General features: G+C 44.3%; 1 protein-coding gene across 1 annotated transcript in view; it reads left to right on the forward strand.

Moving 5' to 3' along the window:
- The window catches only part of dipk2ab (divergent protein kinase domain 2Ab), a 29,280-nt gene extending 12,348 nt beyond the window's left edge, over nucleotides 1-16,932 (forward strand). Inside the window, exons 3-4 of the mRNA XM_061758408.1 lie at nucleotides 9,768-10,071; nucleotides 13,833-16,932. Coding sequence (XP_061614392.1) covers nucleotides 9,768-10,071; nucleotides 13,833-14,173 — 645 coding nt within the window. The 3' untranslated portion in view covers nucleotides 14,174-16,932. The remainder of the gene's footprint in view (nucleotides 1-9,767; nucleotides 10,072-13,832) is intronic.
- Nucleotides 16,933-18,769: the final 1,837 nt, after the last annotated feature.

The raw sequence follows: 18,769 nt of genomic DNA on the forward strand, positions 1-18,769 counted from the left end.
CTGGTTTCCTCTCAGACAAATGCAGAAAGGAAAAGGCTGTGAAGAGCAAAGAGTAGGGCGATGTGGACAACGGGAAAGTGTGGCATGGTGGTGTGTGAGATGTCTTTAGCATTCCGTTTGTGGGTCTGAATCACAGCCTTTGGCTAGGGGTAGAATGGCAAGAGGCCACGGTGATGGAATAATCCAGTAAGTCGTGAAACAACCAATGAAAATGTTTTACGGCGAGTGTCTCCATTCTCTGATACAACTGTACAATTACTTAATAAATGCATATAACCTTGGATACAACTCAGACATGGGCATTCGAGACAAGGCTGCTTTTCAAACAATCGTACATACAACAAAAAGATTTGATTGTTGTGCTGAAGCTGTCTTGTATTTGTATGTGGTACATTTTCTATTGCTTTGGAGCATAAATGATGTTATCAGATGGCGGGGAGATTTTTGTGTCAAGGCGGAGAGAAGCCACATGATGGCAATTGATTTTACCTCTTATTCAACAGTGGCATCATAATTCAGTTTCCACGAAAATCAAGTCATAAGGAGATGCCCGGGGCTAATTCTTGGGAATCGATACAGGCATATTTTAATGGATCTGTCTTCTTTTCTCACTGTACTCCACACCGGCCTGCTGTGCTTGCTTGCAGTGCTGCCCTCTTTTACTACAGCGGGGGAAGGCTCAGTGAGCATTCCAACGCATTAGCAAATGTGAACAATTATTTGCGCACTGATGAGTGCCTCTCGAGTTCAGACATGGGGCTTGGTAAAATGCACAAATTTACTGCGTCGCTTGATGGCAAGCCAAATTTTAACATGATTGTTAATTGTTCCCTGGAGCTGGTCAAGTTTTGGAAATACGTACTATGTCGCCACATACTATCACAGTTCAAAACACGTGAAATGAAATGTGGAAATTTTAAAAGGGCAGATGAGTGTCTGTGTTGCTTCCGATTTGGTAACGTACTACAAAGGCGAAAACATTGCAAACCTTGTTGTACTCCCTTTTTAGATGGAACATGCCTCGGGATGTATGTATTTAGAAACACTATCTTGCTTCTCTCCCCCACCCTTAGTCATAAAGCCTCTTCCGCTTTGCAGTTAATTTGCCATTCTTGGCGCCTCTCCTTGTGGCTAAATGACTCACTGATTCATCAGGTGATGCTCGCGTTTGATGGGCTACAGTACATCTGCGCCAATCGGAAATTAGTTTGATTTTGCCCGGTCTTCCTTTCCAAATCATTAAGCCTTGCAAGTGGGCCAGGAACATGTGACTGCTCTCGCAACCTTTTTGGTCCTCGGCTCTGTTTTGCTCAGTGAAGCTGAGAATAGGAACTGACAGGCTGTGGGCTTCACTCAGCCAGCGGTACTCTCATCTCCTCCATACTCAAATCTGTGCCGCTTTCCCCTCCCTTTCAGTTACCACCTTCCTAAGAACCACCTCCTCACTTAACACTCAGTCCTCAGCTGACACCGACATGCTCGTCAGAGCGATCCCGTCGCGTAGCGCCATCTGTTTTTCCGCACATCTGACACTGATGCCGCATTGCAGAAGAAAGAGACGCACAAATTTGATGGGTGACCTTATCTTCGATGCCTGCTAAGATTTTTGACAGAATTAACGTCTTAACGTCTTAAGATCTTAACGTAAATGTGAAAGTAAACACTCAAAGCTCTTTCAGCAAACAGTCTGGCTGCATTCTTTGTTTTTCCCCAGATTGGGGGGGGGGGGGGGGGGGGGGTATCTTTGCCTTGTTGATTTAATGAGGTTCTGCATAAGCATTCACAATATTCACCTTCTTTGGGAACTCAATCTTAAGTAAACGTAGAGGGTCCTTCTGGCTTATGGTGGGGCAAAGGTGACACCTGAAACGTGACTGTCCCAAGATCGATTTATTGTCAAGCAAAGAGCCAATTCCAATACATTACATGGGTGTTATTGGTAAGAACAAGCTCAGCCTCCATTCATGAAACCCAGAGCAGTCCTGTTTTGCAGGTCTGTCAATATCTGCTATGTAACCTTTAAAGCTGTACTTTATGGGACACGCCTCATGCAAATGCAATCAAAGCCTGATTTTGCTGTCCGATGATATTTATTTCCTTTCTCGTAATCGCGGGCACACATTCAATCCTGTGTCTGCCTCCCATCCGTCAAGGCAATTTCAGTGGCTGAGGTCTATCAGTAAATAGTCTTTCGTGATTAATACCTTATTTTGTTTCTGGTTCCCGGGGATCGTGACACTCCTTGGCGCATAAGAGAGGAATTGTTTACGGCGCTTAACCCTGCTTCAAGTGGTCCCAATCCCCCGTTCATTATTCTTCTAGGCCTTTGTGTACAGACTGAATCCTGTTAGGATAGGGAGTTATCCCGGCCCAACTCCCCTCTTTTGGATTGCCCTCATTGGATGGCGTCTCTGTTGGAAGGCGGGAGGGCAGGGAAAGGGTTGATGGGAGTCTGTGTTGTACAGGCCCGAACCTTGTGGTGTTGTCTCCCATTTGAATGAGCCTGTCTGCTTGTGTCACTATAATCCTCAACAAACACACACGCACACACACATGCATGACAGCTGTGTTTGGTTAGGTGCAAATGCCTGTGGTTGAGCCCCCACCGAAGCACCATATACCACACACCGGCTCCCCCCAACTCGAGCTTCCTTCTGTTGACGCCTGCTACCCAACCCACCATTATGTCCACTGGCCTGCTCCAGAGGGCGCAGCACATTGTAGAGTCAAACCCAATTTAGAGCTCCCCTCGGGCCCCTTGACAACATGACCACAACCAATACAAATAAGTAAAAAGTGTCTCTTTGCTCTTCCGCTTGCCCCAGAGATTCCAGTGCCTTTATTTTGGAGCAAGACTGCTTTTCTGCTATCCTTCTGTAATAAAATTGCCTATCACATTGAAGAACTAGGAACTTAGTTCCTGTCATATAAAATATCGACAAATAATGCTGCATCTTTAAATATCTGTTTTCATTCTCCGAGTCACGGAAGTGTAGCTGCCTTGGGACAGTGCAACCTCCCTGTGACTGGTTCATTAAATTCTCTTCTCAAAGGGAAACTACTGACTTGCCAGATGGCTGTGTCTGCAGCGAGGTTTAGAGCACAGGGTCAGTCGCAGCAGTCGTTCGACACTCTACGCCGCTCTGTGGCCCCCCCGAGATAATTGCCTCCTGTTCTGCAATACACAACTCTTAATGCCGGCCTCAAACCCGCAGCCCTCGGAACTGAGGCCTGAGTTCGAGTTGGATTACACCCCACTGCGTGGGCGGCACAACCACCCAGACTGATTCAACACGGACTCCCTTTGACTTTATACATTCCTGGGTTTCCCAGTAAAAGGGATTTATGAGGTCTGTGTTCAGTGGCTCAGGTTCAGGTCGGCACACAGTTATCACTAGAAACCACTAGGTCTGCCCCTCCCTCCCCCTTTTTGCTCCCATTCTTCATTTTCGTCGTCCAGTTCACTCCAAACGCAGAATGCAAACGATCTAGCTCACCCATTTCTATCTGTGGTCAGATTTTCTCCAGTTTTACACTAACTTTTTATTTTAGTGAAGAAGGCTCATGGCTTAAATGTGAGATGGAAACATTTACTTTTTTTGTGTGCAAGCTGATACATGGCAAGCATTTTTTCCTCATTTTTAAGTAATGAATGCTTCCCCGAACAGACTTTACTGTCAGCCATGTGTGACATTTTATTTGAAAGGAAGGGCAAAAATAATTAAAACACTGACTGACTGTGTAAAAGCAGTGTCTTGCGCAAGAGCCACAAACTAATGTGTATACGGGATTTCAAGCTCTGTGTTAAAGCTTAGCTAATTGATATTCTTTGATAGGAGCTTTGACACACACTGAATAAATAAATAAATAGTGTGGCTCACTCTAGGAGGGAGGAGAGACTGCATTAATCACAATCAACCAACTCCAATTATACGTATAAAATATTTAAAATGTGCAACACGGTCAAATGTAAAGTAGACCAAATGCACTTATAATTCTTTTCCAGTTTGAGTTGTCTTTGCAGAATGATTTTTTTCCTCTCTTCCCAGGAAGGCTCCAAGCTCCACAGAGGGTGACTTTGCTGTCTTTGAACAGCGTCCATAATAATGAGGCAGTCTGAGGCCATTTGTAATCAAACCACACTCCACATCCTTTCTCTCGCAATGCTTTGACACTCTAAATGCGCAAATACTTTCCTCCAACTTAGTTTGCTGACTAAGAATTTACAGCTTTAAGAAACAGACAAAACTGCTTCCCTTAAAGGCAGGTTTGGCAGCTGGAACAAAGAGGGCAATGAGCAAGTTTGGTGGCGGAAGCTGTCTAGCCGCATGTGTGCTAGGATGGGGCGTTTAATGCTGGTTCCCTAGTGAGGCCTGAGCTCTCGCTGTGGGCTACCGTACTGGATTTGAGACTTCAATTGCCCCCAAAATGCCAGAAGGGGCTCACTAAACATCCTCCATATGCACAAGGTGAATCAGAAATGTGTGCCCTTCCTTTCGACTCCTGACTCCAGCATGGATCGTACCAGCTTCACAGAGGCACATCTGACTCTGCCTCAAAGAGGAGTCTCTATGATAACCCGACTGAGTCATGGCTGGAAGTTCTGGTGTCTGGCAGGAACGCGTCTGCCCTTCCTCATCATTGCCATTTGATCTGTGGGACTCCCCTCCAGATTCCTGTCCTGACTTGCTCGTCATAGAAACGGCTGGGTTTCGTTGAGGCCAGAAAATGTTGAGAATTTAAACCGCACCTTTAACTACTCTCTACTAATTTCCTCTAAGTAGCCACTGTTGCTAAGATGAAGCCTTTTTTTAAGCTTTCATGTATAAAGGCAGCTCTGTGCCACAGTATTTGCTCACTTGTGTGTATGCGTGTGTTTGATTGGCCAGTGTTCTTGCAGGGTATCCAAGGCAATATCTTGGGAGCCGCTGATGTTTACTTGGCCCCTGAAAAGAGGTTGTTATCAGCCCCGGTCACGTTGCATTTTCTCATTCATATGCGGCGGGATACAGTTTTACGTGGACACACAAACACACTCACAAAGAGCCTCTTTCGAAGTCCCGCTAGCTTGCCCGTGCCCTCCCCCACCGAAGTTGTCCAGTAGAAGGGCACGTCTTTGTCAGCAGATGTCAGGACGCAGGTGTGTGTTCCCATTGCCGCTCCCTCTATTTGTTTCAACCTCCTCTTGAGGCTGCCCATTTGTCTGTGGCCCCGTTTCATTTCAGCCCACTCCAATCCCCCCTACCCCCGGGAGGACGCCAGTGTGTCTGTATTAAAGGGAGGGGAGCGGAAAGCACACACATCCCCACTCAGTGCTGCTGTTGTGCACCGGCTCTACCTTTTTACATTAGATTAGTAAGAGCTGGACCTGGATGTCACTGTGAGGTCACCTGCAATAAGAACATTGTGTGCCTGTGTGCGTGTGTTGGTATGCCAGCCTTGTTCATTACGTTTCTAACAATACTTCAATTTGACCATTCTTTATTGAGGTCAGTGTTAAAGGGTTTTGTCAATCTGTACATTGTGCACAAGTTGGCTGACTCCCTTGTCAAAAGTATGACGAGCGATCGGCAACTCGTAACCGCGGTCATATGCCCATCAAATTAATAAATGGCATCAGCTGCGACAGTGATCTGGCACTTTGATGCAGCGTTACGACTAAATTTTCCAGCACCATGCCTTAAGGTTCATGTTGTGGATGCATGTGTCCCTCTCCCCCTTTTGAATTTTAGGCACAACTCAAGGCACAAGCACCTACCAAAAGCTTGCTTTTGTTGCTCGCATTGTTTTTCGCATGAGATGTGACTGTTTAGCCACGATTTATTCACCTGTGCTTTTCAGATGTAGCTCAACAAAGCTGGACACTGCCCTGTCCAAAGTGTGTATTCATACTGCTGATACAGGTTTCCCTATTAAGATAATTAAATGAGGGGCATGGACAATGAGGCTCTGTTACGCTTCTGATACCACGTTGGAGGCTTGACGCATCAGTACCTTATCCACAGTACACCGAGCCAGGAAAAAGCAATGTAAAAGAGGCTAGTGTGGGCTCTTAAATCATTCACATTGAATTTCCATCGCTCATACAATGCGAGTTGCCATTTGAAAACCACACTTTCACAAATCGTACAGCGTATGCCCAGTTTGAGCAGATTGTTATCCACTGGCATGGACAGGATTTGGCTTTTCAAAAGTCGTTAAAAGTTGCTGGGATGTGTCGTAACCAGTATTGCACTCTCACCATATTTAAAATGCATTGCATCACCGGGAGAGACAAACTTTTAAATTTACCACCTGTGCGCTCCACATGTTCTCGGAAAACTTCCCAATTCTGCTCCGAGATGGCACAGTAGTGTAGCCAATTCATTTTGGTCTTCATTTCCCCAACCTGGCTGCAGGGTCTTCGAGTGGGGAGTTTAGCCATTACTGTACATTGGACAGGCTCTTTAGTCAACATGGCCGAGAGCTGCTTAGAGTTGCATCAACACTGAACAATCCAAGGTTTGAATTTGGGTCAAAGGGAAGGTGGCCTAATAGGGATGTACCACCAGATGATCTTGCTTTCTATACCCCCTTTGTCCGCTTAGAAAGCCATTTTAGATATTTAGCCTCTTTGGTCTCTAATCCTAAATTCCTCTGGCATCTATAAATTGTCATTTTTTCCCAAGCCGTAACAAAGCAATGCACACTTAAGCTTGTACGAAAATATCTGCTTTGTCACGTTCCCCTTTGCCGTCAATTTTACAAATGCAGAAAGTTGTTGAGGGAGGCTATTAATCCAAAAGTAAGAGCGGAATTCGGAATGAGTCCTTGCCAAGACAGAGGATGACGGGCCCAAGCAGAATGACAGGCTGCTTGAAGCCCGTTGTGCTTCCTGGACACAATTTTGTCTGTGCCCCAATTGATTGGTGTACCTTTGGGATAAAATTCAGCCAGGCTGCACAGCTTGCAACTTATCCCTGTCCTCCCCTTGTGGTCTTAGATCTATTTTGGTCGTGCTAATCAGAACAAAATACTGGCCTATGGTGTACATTTACAACACTAAAAGCAACTTCTTTTTTTTTTTTTTGTCAGAAGTACATCAATAGCCCTTATTTTGGGCACAGCTTCTGTGGGGATGTATTTGGCTTTTTGCATGTTCTGTAGCTCGAACTGGACTGATGCTTTTGTCTTCAGTTCACTTGGCAAATTACAGCTCAGTCAATGCTGCAAGTGTGGTTAGCACTGCTGCCACACTGCAACAAGGGCGCCCTTTCGTTTTTAATTTGAAGCATACAACTTTAGGGACTGTGTGAAGTTCTATGTTCTCGCCGTGGCTGCGTTGCTTTTTTTCTGGTATGGGGTTCCTCAGTTTACGATGTCGTTCCATTCCTGCAGAGGTGATGTAATCTGAATTTGTTAGCCAGTAAATGGTATGAAAACCACTATGCCTTCTTGTGTCGTGTGACTAGATATTGTTCTGCAAAGTAGTTCATTGTGCACTGTTTGCAACCTCGAAACATTAGAAATGGAGGCCCGCATGTATAGTAATCGGATACAACCCAAGGCGCATATTACCTGGACAAAGGCAGAAGTTTAAAAAATGGCTAAAGATTGACCAACTCAAAAGCAGGATTTCGGATACTCTGAGGTTACGCAATTTATGGTAATTTTATCTATAAAGCACTTTGAAAACAAATGCAGCTGAAACAAAGTGCTGTACATTAAATAAAAATCGAAGCTATAACACAAAACAATTGAACGTAACAGTTTAAAACCAATACAACAGTAACAAAGTTAAAACGAATTAACAATAATAAATCAAACTTTCACTTTTTAATACTTGGTTGCAAATCCTCTGCAGTCAATTATAGTCTGGAATCCGGAACACACAAACATGACCAAACACTGGATTTCATCCCTGGTGATACTCTGCCAGGCCTCTATTGCTACTGTCTTCAGTTCCTGCTTGTTCTCAGGACAATTTCCTTTCACATAATGAGGGAATAACACCTGGCCATGGAACAGCTCAGCAGCCAATTGTCCCATTACTTTTGGTCCCTTAAAAAATGGAAGGCACATATACAAACATTTTAAATTCCTACACCGTTCACCTGGTATGGATATAATTACCCTCAAATTAAAGCTTGAACGTTTGCAGTTGAAGCACATCTTTGTTTGTTTCATTTGTAATCTATTGTGGTGGTGTTTAGAGCCAAAAAGATGAGAATTGTGTTGCTGTTCCAATAGTTATGGCCCTGCCTGTACAGTGTGTGCTCACTCTTACGTGTTCCAGTTCAGAGGCGAGCGCAGTATTTTGAAAAATCTTGGAGATGTTTGTTACGAGCATTAACTTTTCTATGGAGCTATCTGTGAGAATAACCATATACGTTTAAATAATTTGTATTTCATTAATATCTAACGTGCGCTTGCCATGCATATGCAAAAGCCAAGCCTCGTTGCCGGCACCAAAAACCAGCAGAGCGTCAAGTTACCTCCGGTGACTGTGCGACACGGTGGTCAGGAGTAGTTCACACCTTGCCAGCAGTGACTTGCCGTGTTCCCTGAAATTTCACCGACGCTATCAGGTTGCAGGACTCGGAAACACGAGTTCCCTCCCCTCCTCTCTGTCGCTCTGTGGCAGCCGCCTTGCCAGGAACAGGAGCCTTTGTGGTATTCGTTACATAGGAAGTTGCGGCCTGTTGTTAAGCCTCCCTTCCGGTACATTTAGCCACCCAGACAATGTGCTACTTTATTGCAAAAGGACAATTTAACAGAGTTTTGTACTAAAAGTAATGCACTTAAATTCATAGAGACACGACATGTTGTTGCAGTCCGTTTTTTTATTTCATGATAACTAATTCCTTACCTAAACCCATCACTGCTTTGAAATCAAAATAGTGTTTTATTGACACGGCAGTGTTTTCAACGCAGCATGTGTTGCAGCTAATGGAGAATAGTTCCAACAAAACAGCTATTCGTAACATTTCCTTGTAAACACATTTGCATAAACAAGTTCTTTGTTGTGATAACCCATGGATATAGTGGGGGTAGCAGGAAAGAAGTGATTCTTGTTCATTGGGATGGATTTGTTCCTGTTTTTTTTTTTTTTTTCCCCACAGACTGGATTTTATGCATTTGCACATGATGCACGCTTGCCAGTTCTTTTTCAGTCAGTTGGGTTAAATCGGAATGAAATTGTGGGGGACGCCACACCCTTCTGGCGGAATTTCCCTGTAATTATTTATCACGCTCACCCTGGAATAGACTGTGACTTCTTGTTAGCCTGCCCAAGCTGCATTAACGCAGTTAACCAACATCACGCACCAGTTAAAATCATTACATGATGACAACCTAAACCTTCAGCTTCCGTAAATAACCTATCAGTTTTCTGGAATCGCAGGCGGCGGATATCAGCTCACTGCTTTAGGGCTTCAACGCAAGCTGGCTCTTTTTCTATTTAGATTTAATCCGCTGTAGCCAGTACTGGCTCTGTTTCATGCGCTCCTTTTGGCAGATTTTCAACTCTTGTGCTTCCACCGCCGTATCAAATGTTACTGCACGGGAACTTTGTGTTTGATGTCTGGGATTATTCCCTTTCTCTCTTTGTAAGAGGAAAACCAGTTCATATCGCAAGTTAAACAAGTACTTACCGACAATGAGAGCGTTAACATGTTGGCCCACTTGGCTTTTCTTTTTGCCAGGTCTCTTTGCACAGCAGCCTTCTTTATAATCAGCGTTTTAACTCAGGTGTTTTTTTCCTCTCCTCTGATGTTTGTCGTTCCCAGAGCTTTCCATCGGACGAAGGGTGGCCATTTGCCAAGTACCTGGGGGCGTGTGGGCGCGTGGTGGCTGTCAACTACGTGGGGGAGGAGCTGTGGAGTTACTACACCGCGCCCTGGGAGAAGCGCGTGGACCTGGCACGGCAGCTGATGGATATAGCCGAGCAACTGACCAACAACGACTTTGAGTTCGCCCTCTACCTGCTCGATGTCAGCTTTGACAACTTTGCGGTCGGCCCCCGCGACGGCAAGGTCATCGTTGTTGACGCCGAGAACGTTCTTGTGGCCGACAAGCGACTGATCAAGCAGAGTGAGTGCCATCATTACCTGAACACCTCCTGTCCATCTATTTCTTCAGTTGCCATGGCAGTTCTTCCTGTGCTTGGTATATCAACACAAACAATTAACGCTAAAATGATGAAACTGTCAGTCAAGGTTAACTAAAACAAGTAATAACTCTGCTTCTGGGCTTTAAAAATATATCCCTTCGTCAAAAAAATCTCATCAATCAAACACAGACCAAAGCCTTCTATCCATGTAAAACACTGCACTCTATGGTGTATGCAACCTATTAAGGGTTGTTTTTAGACGCCAAAGCTCTTCTGGGAGGGGCTGCTGCTTGGTCCAAACCTCCTTTTCTAAGAATATCCTCATCCAGCAGCAGTTCTTCTGCCTTCAACATGCTCATCCCCATCAAAGCAAAGAGGGCCTCCGATAACGAGCTGTCCCCCCCCAACCTTCTTGAAATAAACCTCATAACAAGGACCGAGCTATACATCACACGTACTGCGTGACAGATACTTACCCCTTGGTCAACCTTCCCAGGGCTACTTCACACAGAGGTAGGACCACCCAGTCACTTCTTTTTAATTTGTCCCTTTTACCAGAAATCCTATTAAAATGATGGACTGTTGTGTCACGGGATACTAAGGCTCCACCAGCGCTCCCCGTGACAGATATGAAGTGTTGTCTGGGTTTTGTGTATGTGTTAAAGAGAGTGTGCGCTTGTATTGTATCTACTTTTACAGATAAAAGCGGACCCTTGTGATGAATTGGTCCTGATGATCAGTTCAAACAACCCCCCCGGTGTAAGTGTATTTCCTACCTTTTTATAGCCGATAGCTGCAAGTTCTCCACGCTGTCACGCTGTGTGTTTTACTCGCCTTAATACTCAATCCTGCCTTGAGGCGCACTCTGTCTGGCAGACACATCAGGAGCTTGACAACTCAAGCCGCTTACCCGGGCCAGCGCGTCAAGAATGTTTATGGGGCCTCCATTGTGTCTGTTCGCCCAGATCGGTTTGTGCGCGCGCCGAATGTCGCGGCTCAGCGTGGAGGATGCGCGAGCGACAACGGCAGCAATCGGTATTACAAGGTCACAGGCAGACGCCGGGCGGTCGTAGGACATTCACGCTAACCCCCCAGAAGCCGACAATCCAATGACTCACAATTAGTGCTTGAGATCCAAAGTGACTGGTGATTGAGTTTCATCAGTTTAAAGTGAGGCCAATTGATTTGTAAATCAAACGTGTTAGATGGAGCATGTTTTACACAGTCCATTACTGCAGTCGACGGCATTCATTATGATCGAGTTCATCTAAAGGCTTCTTTATACTTGTGCGGACGGCGACCGCGCTGACGTCACTGCGGCTGTCCCTCGCATTGTTTGCCTTTATACTCAAGCGCAACCCATGCGTGCTGTTTTGAAAGTGTGCTACAGTTCTCCTCCAAGTCGGGGTGTCGCTCTGGCTGGTATTGGATAGGACACCACAGGGTGGAGTTTTCTCTGCATTTTTTTTTTTTGTCATTTCCGGTAGCCGTTTTTACTTTCCTTTCAGTAAAAAGGAACAAAGCAACAACAATGGCGACCGCGACAGAACAAATGGACCTAGATGATGCGTTTAATTATGCTGCAAAATCGATCGAGGTGGTGGTGATGTAGATGGTACGCAGAACCAAAGGGCACGCTGGTACGTCAACACAGCATGTGACTTAAAATGGACCAATCACGAGAGATGATCTCCACGGCGTTCGATGCGCAGCAACTATTTTTGTCGGGTGCCTGGCAAGCTACGCAGAGGTGCTGCGCGGGGCAATTCGTCGGTCACGTGATGCAATGCGGGTGTTGTAGGCCGCGCGACCACATGAGTATAAAAAGAGGCCTTAATTGTGAAGGTTTTGGAAAATTTAGTCCAAAGGCCATTGAGGCACTGAGTGTGCATCCTCGAAAGCGCCCATTTATCAGTTTTCATAGCATCCTAGTTCTTTAGATGATTCATTAGATTTCAAACTGCAAATAATTTACAATAAATTGTCACGTATCATCAGCTGCATAACTACTTATGGGGTACATTAGCCTTGCCAAAATGCATATTAGCACAGGAATACAGTCCTATTTTTTTATAGCCCAAAAAGCTTTTTTACCCCCAAAGAGAATAGTCCTATGATTTTTACAGAATAAAAACATCTAATTCACTAGTTAAAATCTGACTTTCTTCCCCCATTAAATTTGACTGATTTATATACCATAATTTTATGAATTTATGTTGGAAAATACCGTACGACTATTTTTGTAAGATTTGACTTTTTATCCTGACAAAGTATGTCGTCTTGTAACTTTTTCTTCTTGAAAATATTTATTCTCAGGAATTAAGGAATTCATCATGACATGCTATCGACCTTAATGTAGCCCCTTATTAATGGGAAGATTGTCTTTTGTACCTTTTCAAGGACCATCAAAGTACAGATGTTCCCCAAGCTGTAAATGTCAAGGTTGCCCAAACGGTACCTTTTTGAGGTTAACACCCCAGTGACAAGACGTGCTTGTAAGAGATACAATGATGTGCTTTTCCATGAGAGGGTCCATGGGAAATAACAGAGACAAAGTGACTTACCATGCACATACCTCATGTTCTGCAGTCCATTTCGACTGAAAATAATTTTCTCCGCTTTTGGAAATGTACATTCATCATACTCGGGCCCCGCAATGTGAGCCGAACAAAAGAAAGTGATGAGCTTCTTTTGCTTTCTTTTCCGAGGTCTGCCCTCACCTTTTTTCCCTTAGCTCAGCTTCATCCTTGAGAAGAACCTCTTCGTCTTCTTCTTTGTATACAGTCTATCCTACTGCTTCAATTGTGTTAGTGTGGCCAAGAAGAATGGTATGCTTTCTTGATGCCGTTTGTCAGTCAGTCAGTGGCGAGGTGGAGTGCAGAAACATTAATTGCTCTCACCTCACCTCAGTGCGTGAGCGTACGTCTTTATCTCACACAGAGAGAGAGAGAGAGAGAGAGAGAGAGAGCAGATCAATCTTAATCAACCTCACTGATTGATGTAGATACGCCCCTCCTATTTTGGCTGGTGGGGGGGGGGGGGTGCACGTGGACTCCTTTTGCTCGCAGGGCAACACTTGGTTTGATATAGTTGCTGTGATGAGCCAATGAGAAGTGCATTAACACTGATGCCCTGAGTATGTGTTTGCATCCTCTGGTGGGTACGTTCACCCACACAACGTCCCCTCAGTTCCGCCCCTTCCCCTACTCATCATTCTCGTTTATTTTCTTGGCTCCCTCCCCCCCCGCACCACTCTCCCCTCTCGAGAAAAACGGCACCAAATCAGCTGGAGAAATAATTTTCATTTGCTTAGTAAATCTTGAGAGTGGCAAAAACCTAAAACATCAGTGAAAGCAGTGGAGTCAGAGATGGGAAAACATAAAACTTAAATATTAAATATATTAGGCGATGTGCGATATTGATTAAAAACATTATTTAAATAAAACTACTTGATAAAATAAAATACAAAAATTACATAGCAGTTCAGCTAAACAAAAATAAAATGGTTCTCGTGCCTCTTGAGATCTGTAGCCTTGTTTAAAATTCAAACGACATGAAAAGCAGCACACATTTCTCTTTGTTTCCTCATTTATTTTTCGGACAGTTCATAATAGCTTCAGTAGAAAAGAAACTGCTCAAAGAGGTGTATTGAGTGATTTGTGTGATGTCTACCTGTTTAAATCTGCTGTTGCTGTGAGCAAGTTAATAGTCCTAGCAACACGTCTGTGTCTTCACCCTGCAGACAAGCCGGACAGCTACGACGTGTGGTACGAGAGCCGCTTTGAGGAGTGCGACCGTGAGGCCTGCCTGTCTTTCTCCAAGGACTCCTTGTGCTCCCGGGTCACCGTGGACCACAACTACTACGCCGTTTGCCAGAACCTGCTGTCCCGCTACGCCACGTGGCGGGGCACCACCGGGGGCCTCCTCCACGATCCGCCCGCCAACATAGCCAAAGACGGCCAGCTGGAGGCCCTGCTGGACGAGTGCACCAAGCCCAAGAAGCGCTACGGCCGCTTTCAGGCGGCGAAGGAACTGCGCGAGTACCTCACGCGGCTGTCGGGCGCCTCCTCGCCAGCCAGGTAATTAACGGAGTTGGCGTCAGCCCGACGCGCCGAGAGACTGGATCCTGGACCTGTAAAAAGCTCCAAACTCTTGAGATCCTTGATGTCATTAGCACTCCTTTGCACAGGAGCAGGAAGGCATCCTGAATTCCTGCGTTAGGAAGACCCTTCAGTTTTATTGACTGACTGACTGACATTGCTGCTGCCTGAAAATAGGAGTCTGCCACTAACAAGATTCTGCTGGGAACCAGAATACAGAGGGCAGGATAGGAATCGGAAGCAACCTTCTTGGATGGTTGCGCCATCTTTAAAGGAAGGGGGCGGGCTCTGAGCGACACTTTGCTCGCAGGCTAATGCTACGTGTGCGACCAAGCGGCGCTGACCCCAACCCCCACCACAATCACATGAACACACGCATCCCCCGTCTTGCCGCCTCATTTCATCATCGTGTTACATGACATTGAATCGAACACCTAGGAAAGTTTGCCCCTGGGATCTATTCTTTTTTTTTTTTTTTTTTTTTTATCCCACCATTCATTGACTGCTAGATTTAAGTCGATCGGTGCCTTTACATTTTTGCTGCACCGTAGCTCCCCCCCCTCTTCCTCCGTAGCATGCTGCTGGGAATGCAGAGGTAGCATGAATCTCCGTTGTCAGGTGGAACTGAGAAGGCAGCCCCTGTGATAGCTTGGACGAGTCTTAATGGTTTACTGCTCCAATCAGTCGCATCGTTCACAGGGTCTGTCAATGTTGTGGCAATCATCTTTTTCAGCCCACTACTACGCTTCATTAATAGGAATCCGTGAGAATAACAGATGCCCTCATAGGAAAAAGGCGTTAACTAGACAGTCCTGTGATGATAACGCCGATGTACCAAAGAGGCTGAAGGTGAAATTAAGGACAGTGCAAAGTGATGCCCCCTTTCCTTAAACTTGTTCCTCTACTGCAACTGTACCATCCAAAACTCATATACTCTTATCTATGGCTCATCATTTTAAAAAAATCTAATAAATTTAAACTACTTTACCATTTCCGCAAATAGTGGTCAGCCCTGTAATAGACAGGTGTGTCATTTACTTGGAACAAATAGACAAAATGGAACCATTATTACCTCAGGTCGTAGAGGCTATCCCTTCCACACAAAATGTTAGAAACCATTTAAACCCAGCTGCTAACCAAAACAGCAGCACTTCCTGAGGTACTCCCCAAGTATGGTGTCCTGTTAGTCATGGAAAAAAATATTAGTGCAACAAAAATGGCTCATAAGAGTTAGAATTAAGAGCTGAGATGTAGCCATTTTCAATTGTTTTCTTGATAACCAAAATCACTGGTTTAGCAAAATTAAGCTTTAGCATGTCAAACAGGACTACGTATTATGGAGCCAGCTGTATTTGTGTTGTGTTCATTGTATTCTTCAGGTAGTATACCTTCAGTGGTACCAGATATTCAAATAAACAAGAAGGGTGGTATTGAAGAAGGGTGGTCTAATAATTTTCTCCATGACTGTACAAAACAACATGACTGCGCTGTAGTACTATATGAGGAGACGGCGTCTTTGCTGGCAATTTGTGATCTCTCATTTGCTGCCACTAAAGCTTTATATTCCCTGTAAAATGAAAATGTCTTTTAAATTTGACACATCACTGAGAAGTTTTGTTAACAACCCTTCCAAAATTGACTGATGGCAAATTACATAAAATGAGTCTTCAAAATTGTGAAAAACCAAGCTATTGTCGCCACTCAAATGTTGTGGGCTTGTCCGCTGAATGCGAGAAACCACACTGCTGAATAAGGATGCTACTCCAGCTGGCATCTTTGTTTTCTTATAAAATTAATCCGCATAAATATACATAAATAATAATGTAAATATCTGCTATAGCTCCACAATTAAGTACTGCACAGTTCTCAGTCTGAGAAGAGCTTCTTCATATAATGTATTCAGAAACAAATCTCTGAATGCACTTTACAGGGTGTTTAACCTCGGAGTACATTTGAACGCTGTTGCTAATCAAAACAGCAGCACTCAGAGGCACGTAAACCGTCTCAAGTCTGGAGTCGTAAAACTGGTCCCTTGCGTCGTATTGCCGTATGTGAAGACGATGTCTTTCCTGGCAACCGGTGTTCCAATAGACTGACGTGATCGCTCCACAGTGTTGTGTACGTCTTATTGGTTCCACCCAGTCTGCCCCAGTTCTTACCATTTTTTTTTTCTGTCATAGTACTTACCCTATTTTGTTTCTCGACTTTCACGACAATGTACGCCCCCCACCCGAGCAAATAAACGCCACTATTTGCATAAGCACGGTAAGTTTCTTGTTTTGCCATTCTCACTTCACATCGTTTAATTTTCCACACCTCGCCCTTCACCGTGAGCGAAAAAGAATACTTTGAACACGTTGCCGCCCAGTATGTCTCGTTTCTAGTCCCCCTCGATGTCGTGACTCAGATGTGCCCATTGGAGTAGCGCGGGCAACACGTCGATTTTTCTAGACGCTGTCACCTGTGACCGTTTTGGAAAAGCAATACAAATGTGGGGAAAAAAAGTTTGGCTCCTGGCTTTTTGAACATGCCTCTTTGTTGTCTGATCCGTTGCCCTTCCCTCCTCCCCCACCCTGGAGGAGTTTGTATGTGTGTGACTGTCCACTTTTGTACTGTCCATTTCCTTTTGAGTATTATATCAGCGTTGTCTGATTGTTCCTGTGCCTTTCATTCAAAAGTTGTACTTACAACTTTTAGTGGGTTTAATTATTGAAATAAAAGATATATCTATATATAGAAATACATGCTTGTGTTCACACTCTTCTTGATTCTGTCTTGAGTGATATTTACTATTTCTACATTCCAGTAGGAGCATTTTGGCAGCACGTCACACTAAAATTGGATCCACCGAGTCAGATGTTGGCTGGTTTCCTTCCGCCTCCTCCTCCTGTTTTGATCTTTCACATCTTTGGGCTTCTTTTGCCCGAGATCCTCGTGTTTTCTACGCTTGAGTCTGTCTCTCTTTAATCCAGACAGCATCGAGTATTTGAAAAGTAATTGAAGAGTTCTGTTTTTGTTTTTTTGTGCAACCACATTCTCAGTTGTTTGACTGCACTGCTTGAAATATTTAAAAAACGAAATACAATGGAGTTGCACAGGTTATAGTTCACAATTGTAGAAAAGGTTTTAAAAATGCGTTATCTTCTTCTCATTCCCCCCCCACCACCACAAAAACCTGGTATTTACACTGGTGTATAGACTCCACTATTATCCATTGTGTTATGTGGTCTTTGCCGTTTCAGAAAGCAGAAAAAATACTTTTTTTTTTTTTTTTTTTTTTTCCCCTTTTCTCCCCTCTTTTCTCTCTCTACTCCCTTCCTGTAATTGCCTTTGTTGGACACACCCTCTGGTTTGCGGGGAGTGCGTGACATCACGCCCTGTGTGGTAAACTCAGTTCCAACCAAACCCCCCACCTCCCCTAAGTCTCTAGAATGCTCAGCCTGGCCTGATGAATGGCTCCAGGGTCGGCTGGCTGGATGTAGGAAAACACCACAGACGCGCACCCTCACCACTGCCCTTGAGGTTTAAATAAACATGAGGCCATTTTAAGACACGGCCACGGTAATTTTAAACATTAAGACTCGGTAGGTGAGAATGCTTGGAAAAGCGAAAAAAAAAAAAAGGAATTTGAGACCAAAGGTTTGCTGAGTGCGTAGAAAGCAAATAGAACTGCTAAAATGTCCCCATTGAGTCGGTTTTAGCTGCAGATTTGATCTTAGTTTAGTATATATTAGCACTATAAGTGGGACAAAATATTGATATGGTGATATATAATCGTTAGCCTTACACTGGCCACCTAAGCCAGCATTTGCACTGTTTTTTTCCCCAGGCTCTCTTAAACTGGGTGCATACATACTGATTTTGTGTGTAATCAGAGCGCTCACACATGAAAAAGAAAACTCCATGTTCTTACGACGGAGCCTCAAACATGACTTGAAGGGGAAATAAAATCAATTGTGGCAACAATATAGATACAGTTGAACTTTGGTCTTCAGATGCTGTATTTCTCGTACGATTGAGTCCAATTTTTGTGCATCCACTTGGTTTTCATAGAAAACCGCGTGATTCGGCCATTATTTTTCCAGAATCGATGCGCCATGCCGTGTGGTTGTGAATCAGTCTGCTGAGGGATCTCATAGTGACCATCACTATGCATGTTCATCTGAAGCATTTTGTAAGTTGTGTAAAAAGGGTTGAACGGACGGCAAGGCGTATTCCACTAGGCAGGCTTTTAATTACCAACTCAAGGCAATAATAGCATCCCTCTCGGTCTGCTCGGCAACATTTGCACAACGCATTCTATGAAAATTCAGGCCTTCAAAATAAATATAAACAGTATAATAGTTTCACAACACTGGCCTCATGGTGGTTTGTTTAGCAGTCGTATTTCAACAACAGAAAAATTAGTGATTGAACATTTTTGGGGTGGTGCTGTTAATGTTGGTTTGCAATGCCATATGATGGCAATATAAGCTAATATCAACTTGATTGATGATGCGGTGTTTGATAACTCAAACAAGATGGCTTTTTTGGGGATTTTCTGAAAAGGAGTCATGTAGGAGATGCGAGGATTCAGGAT

The sequence above is a fragment of the Phyllopteryx taeniolatus genome, chromosome 20 (genome assembly GCF_024500385.1).
Source record: "Phyllopteryx taeniolatus isolate TA_2022b chromosome 20, UOR_Ptae_1.2, whole genome shotgun sequence".
Lineage (NCBI taxonomy): Eukaryota > Metazoa > Chordata > Actinopteri > Syngnathiformes > Syngnathidae > Phyllopteryx > Phyllopteryx taeniolatus.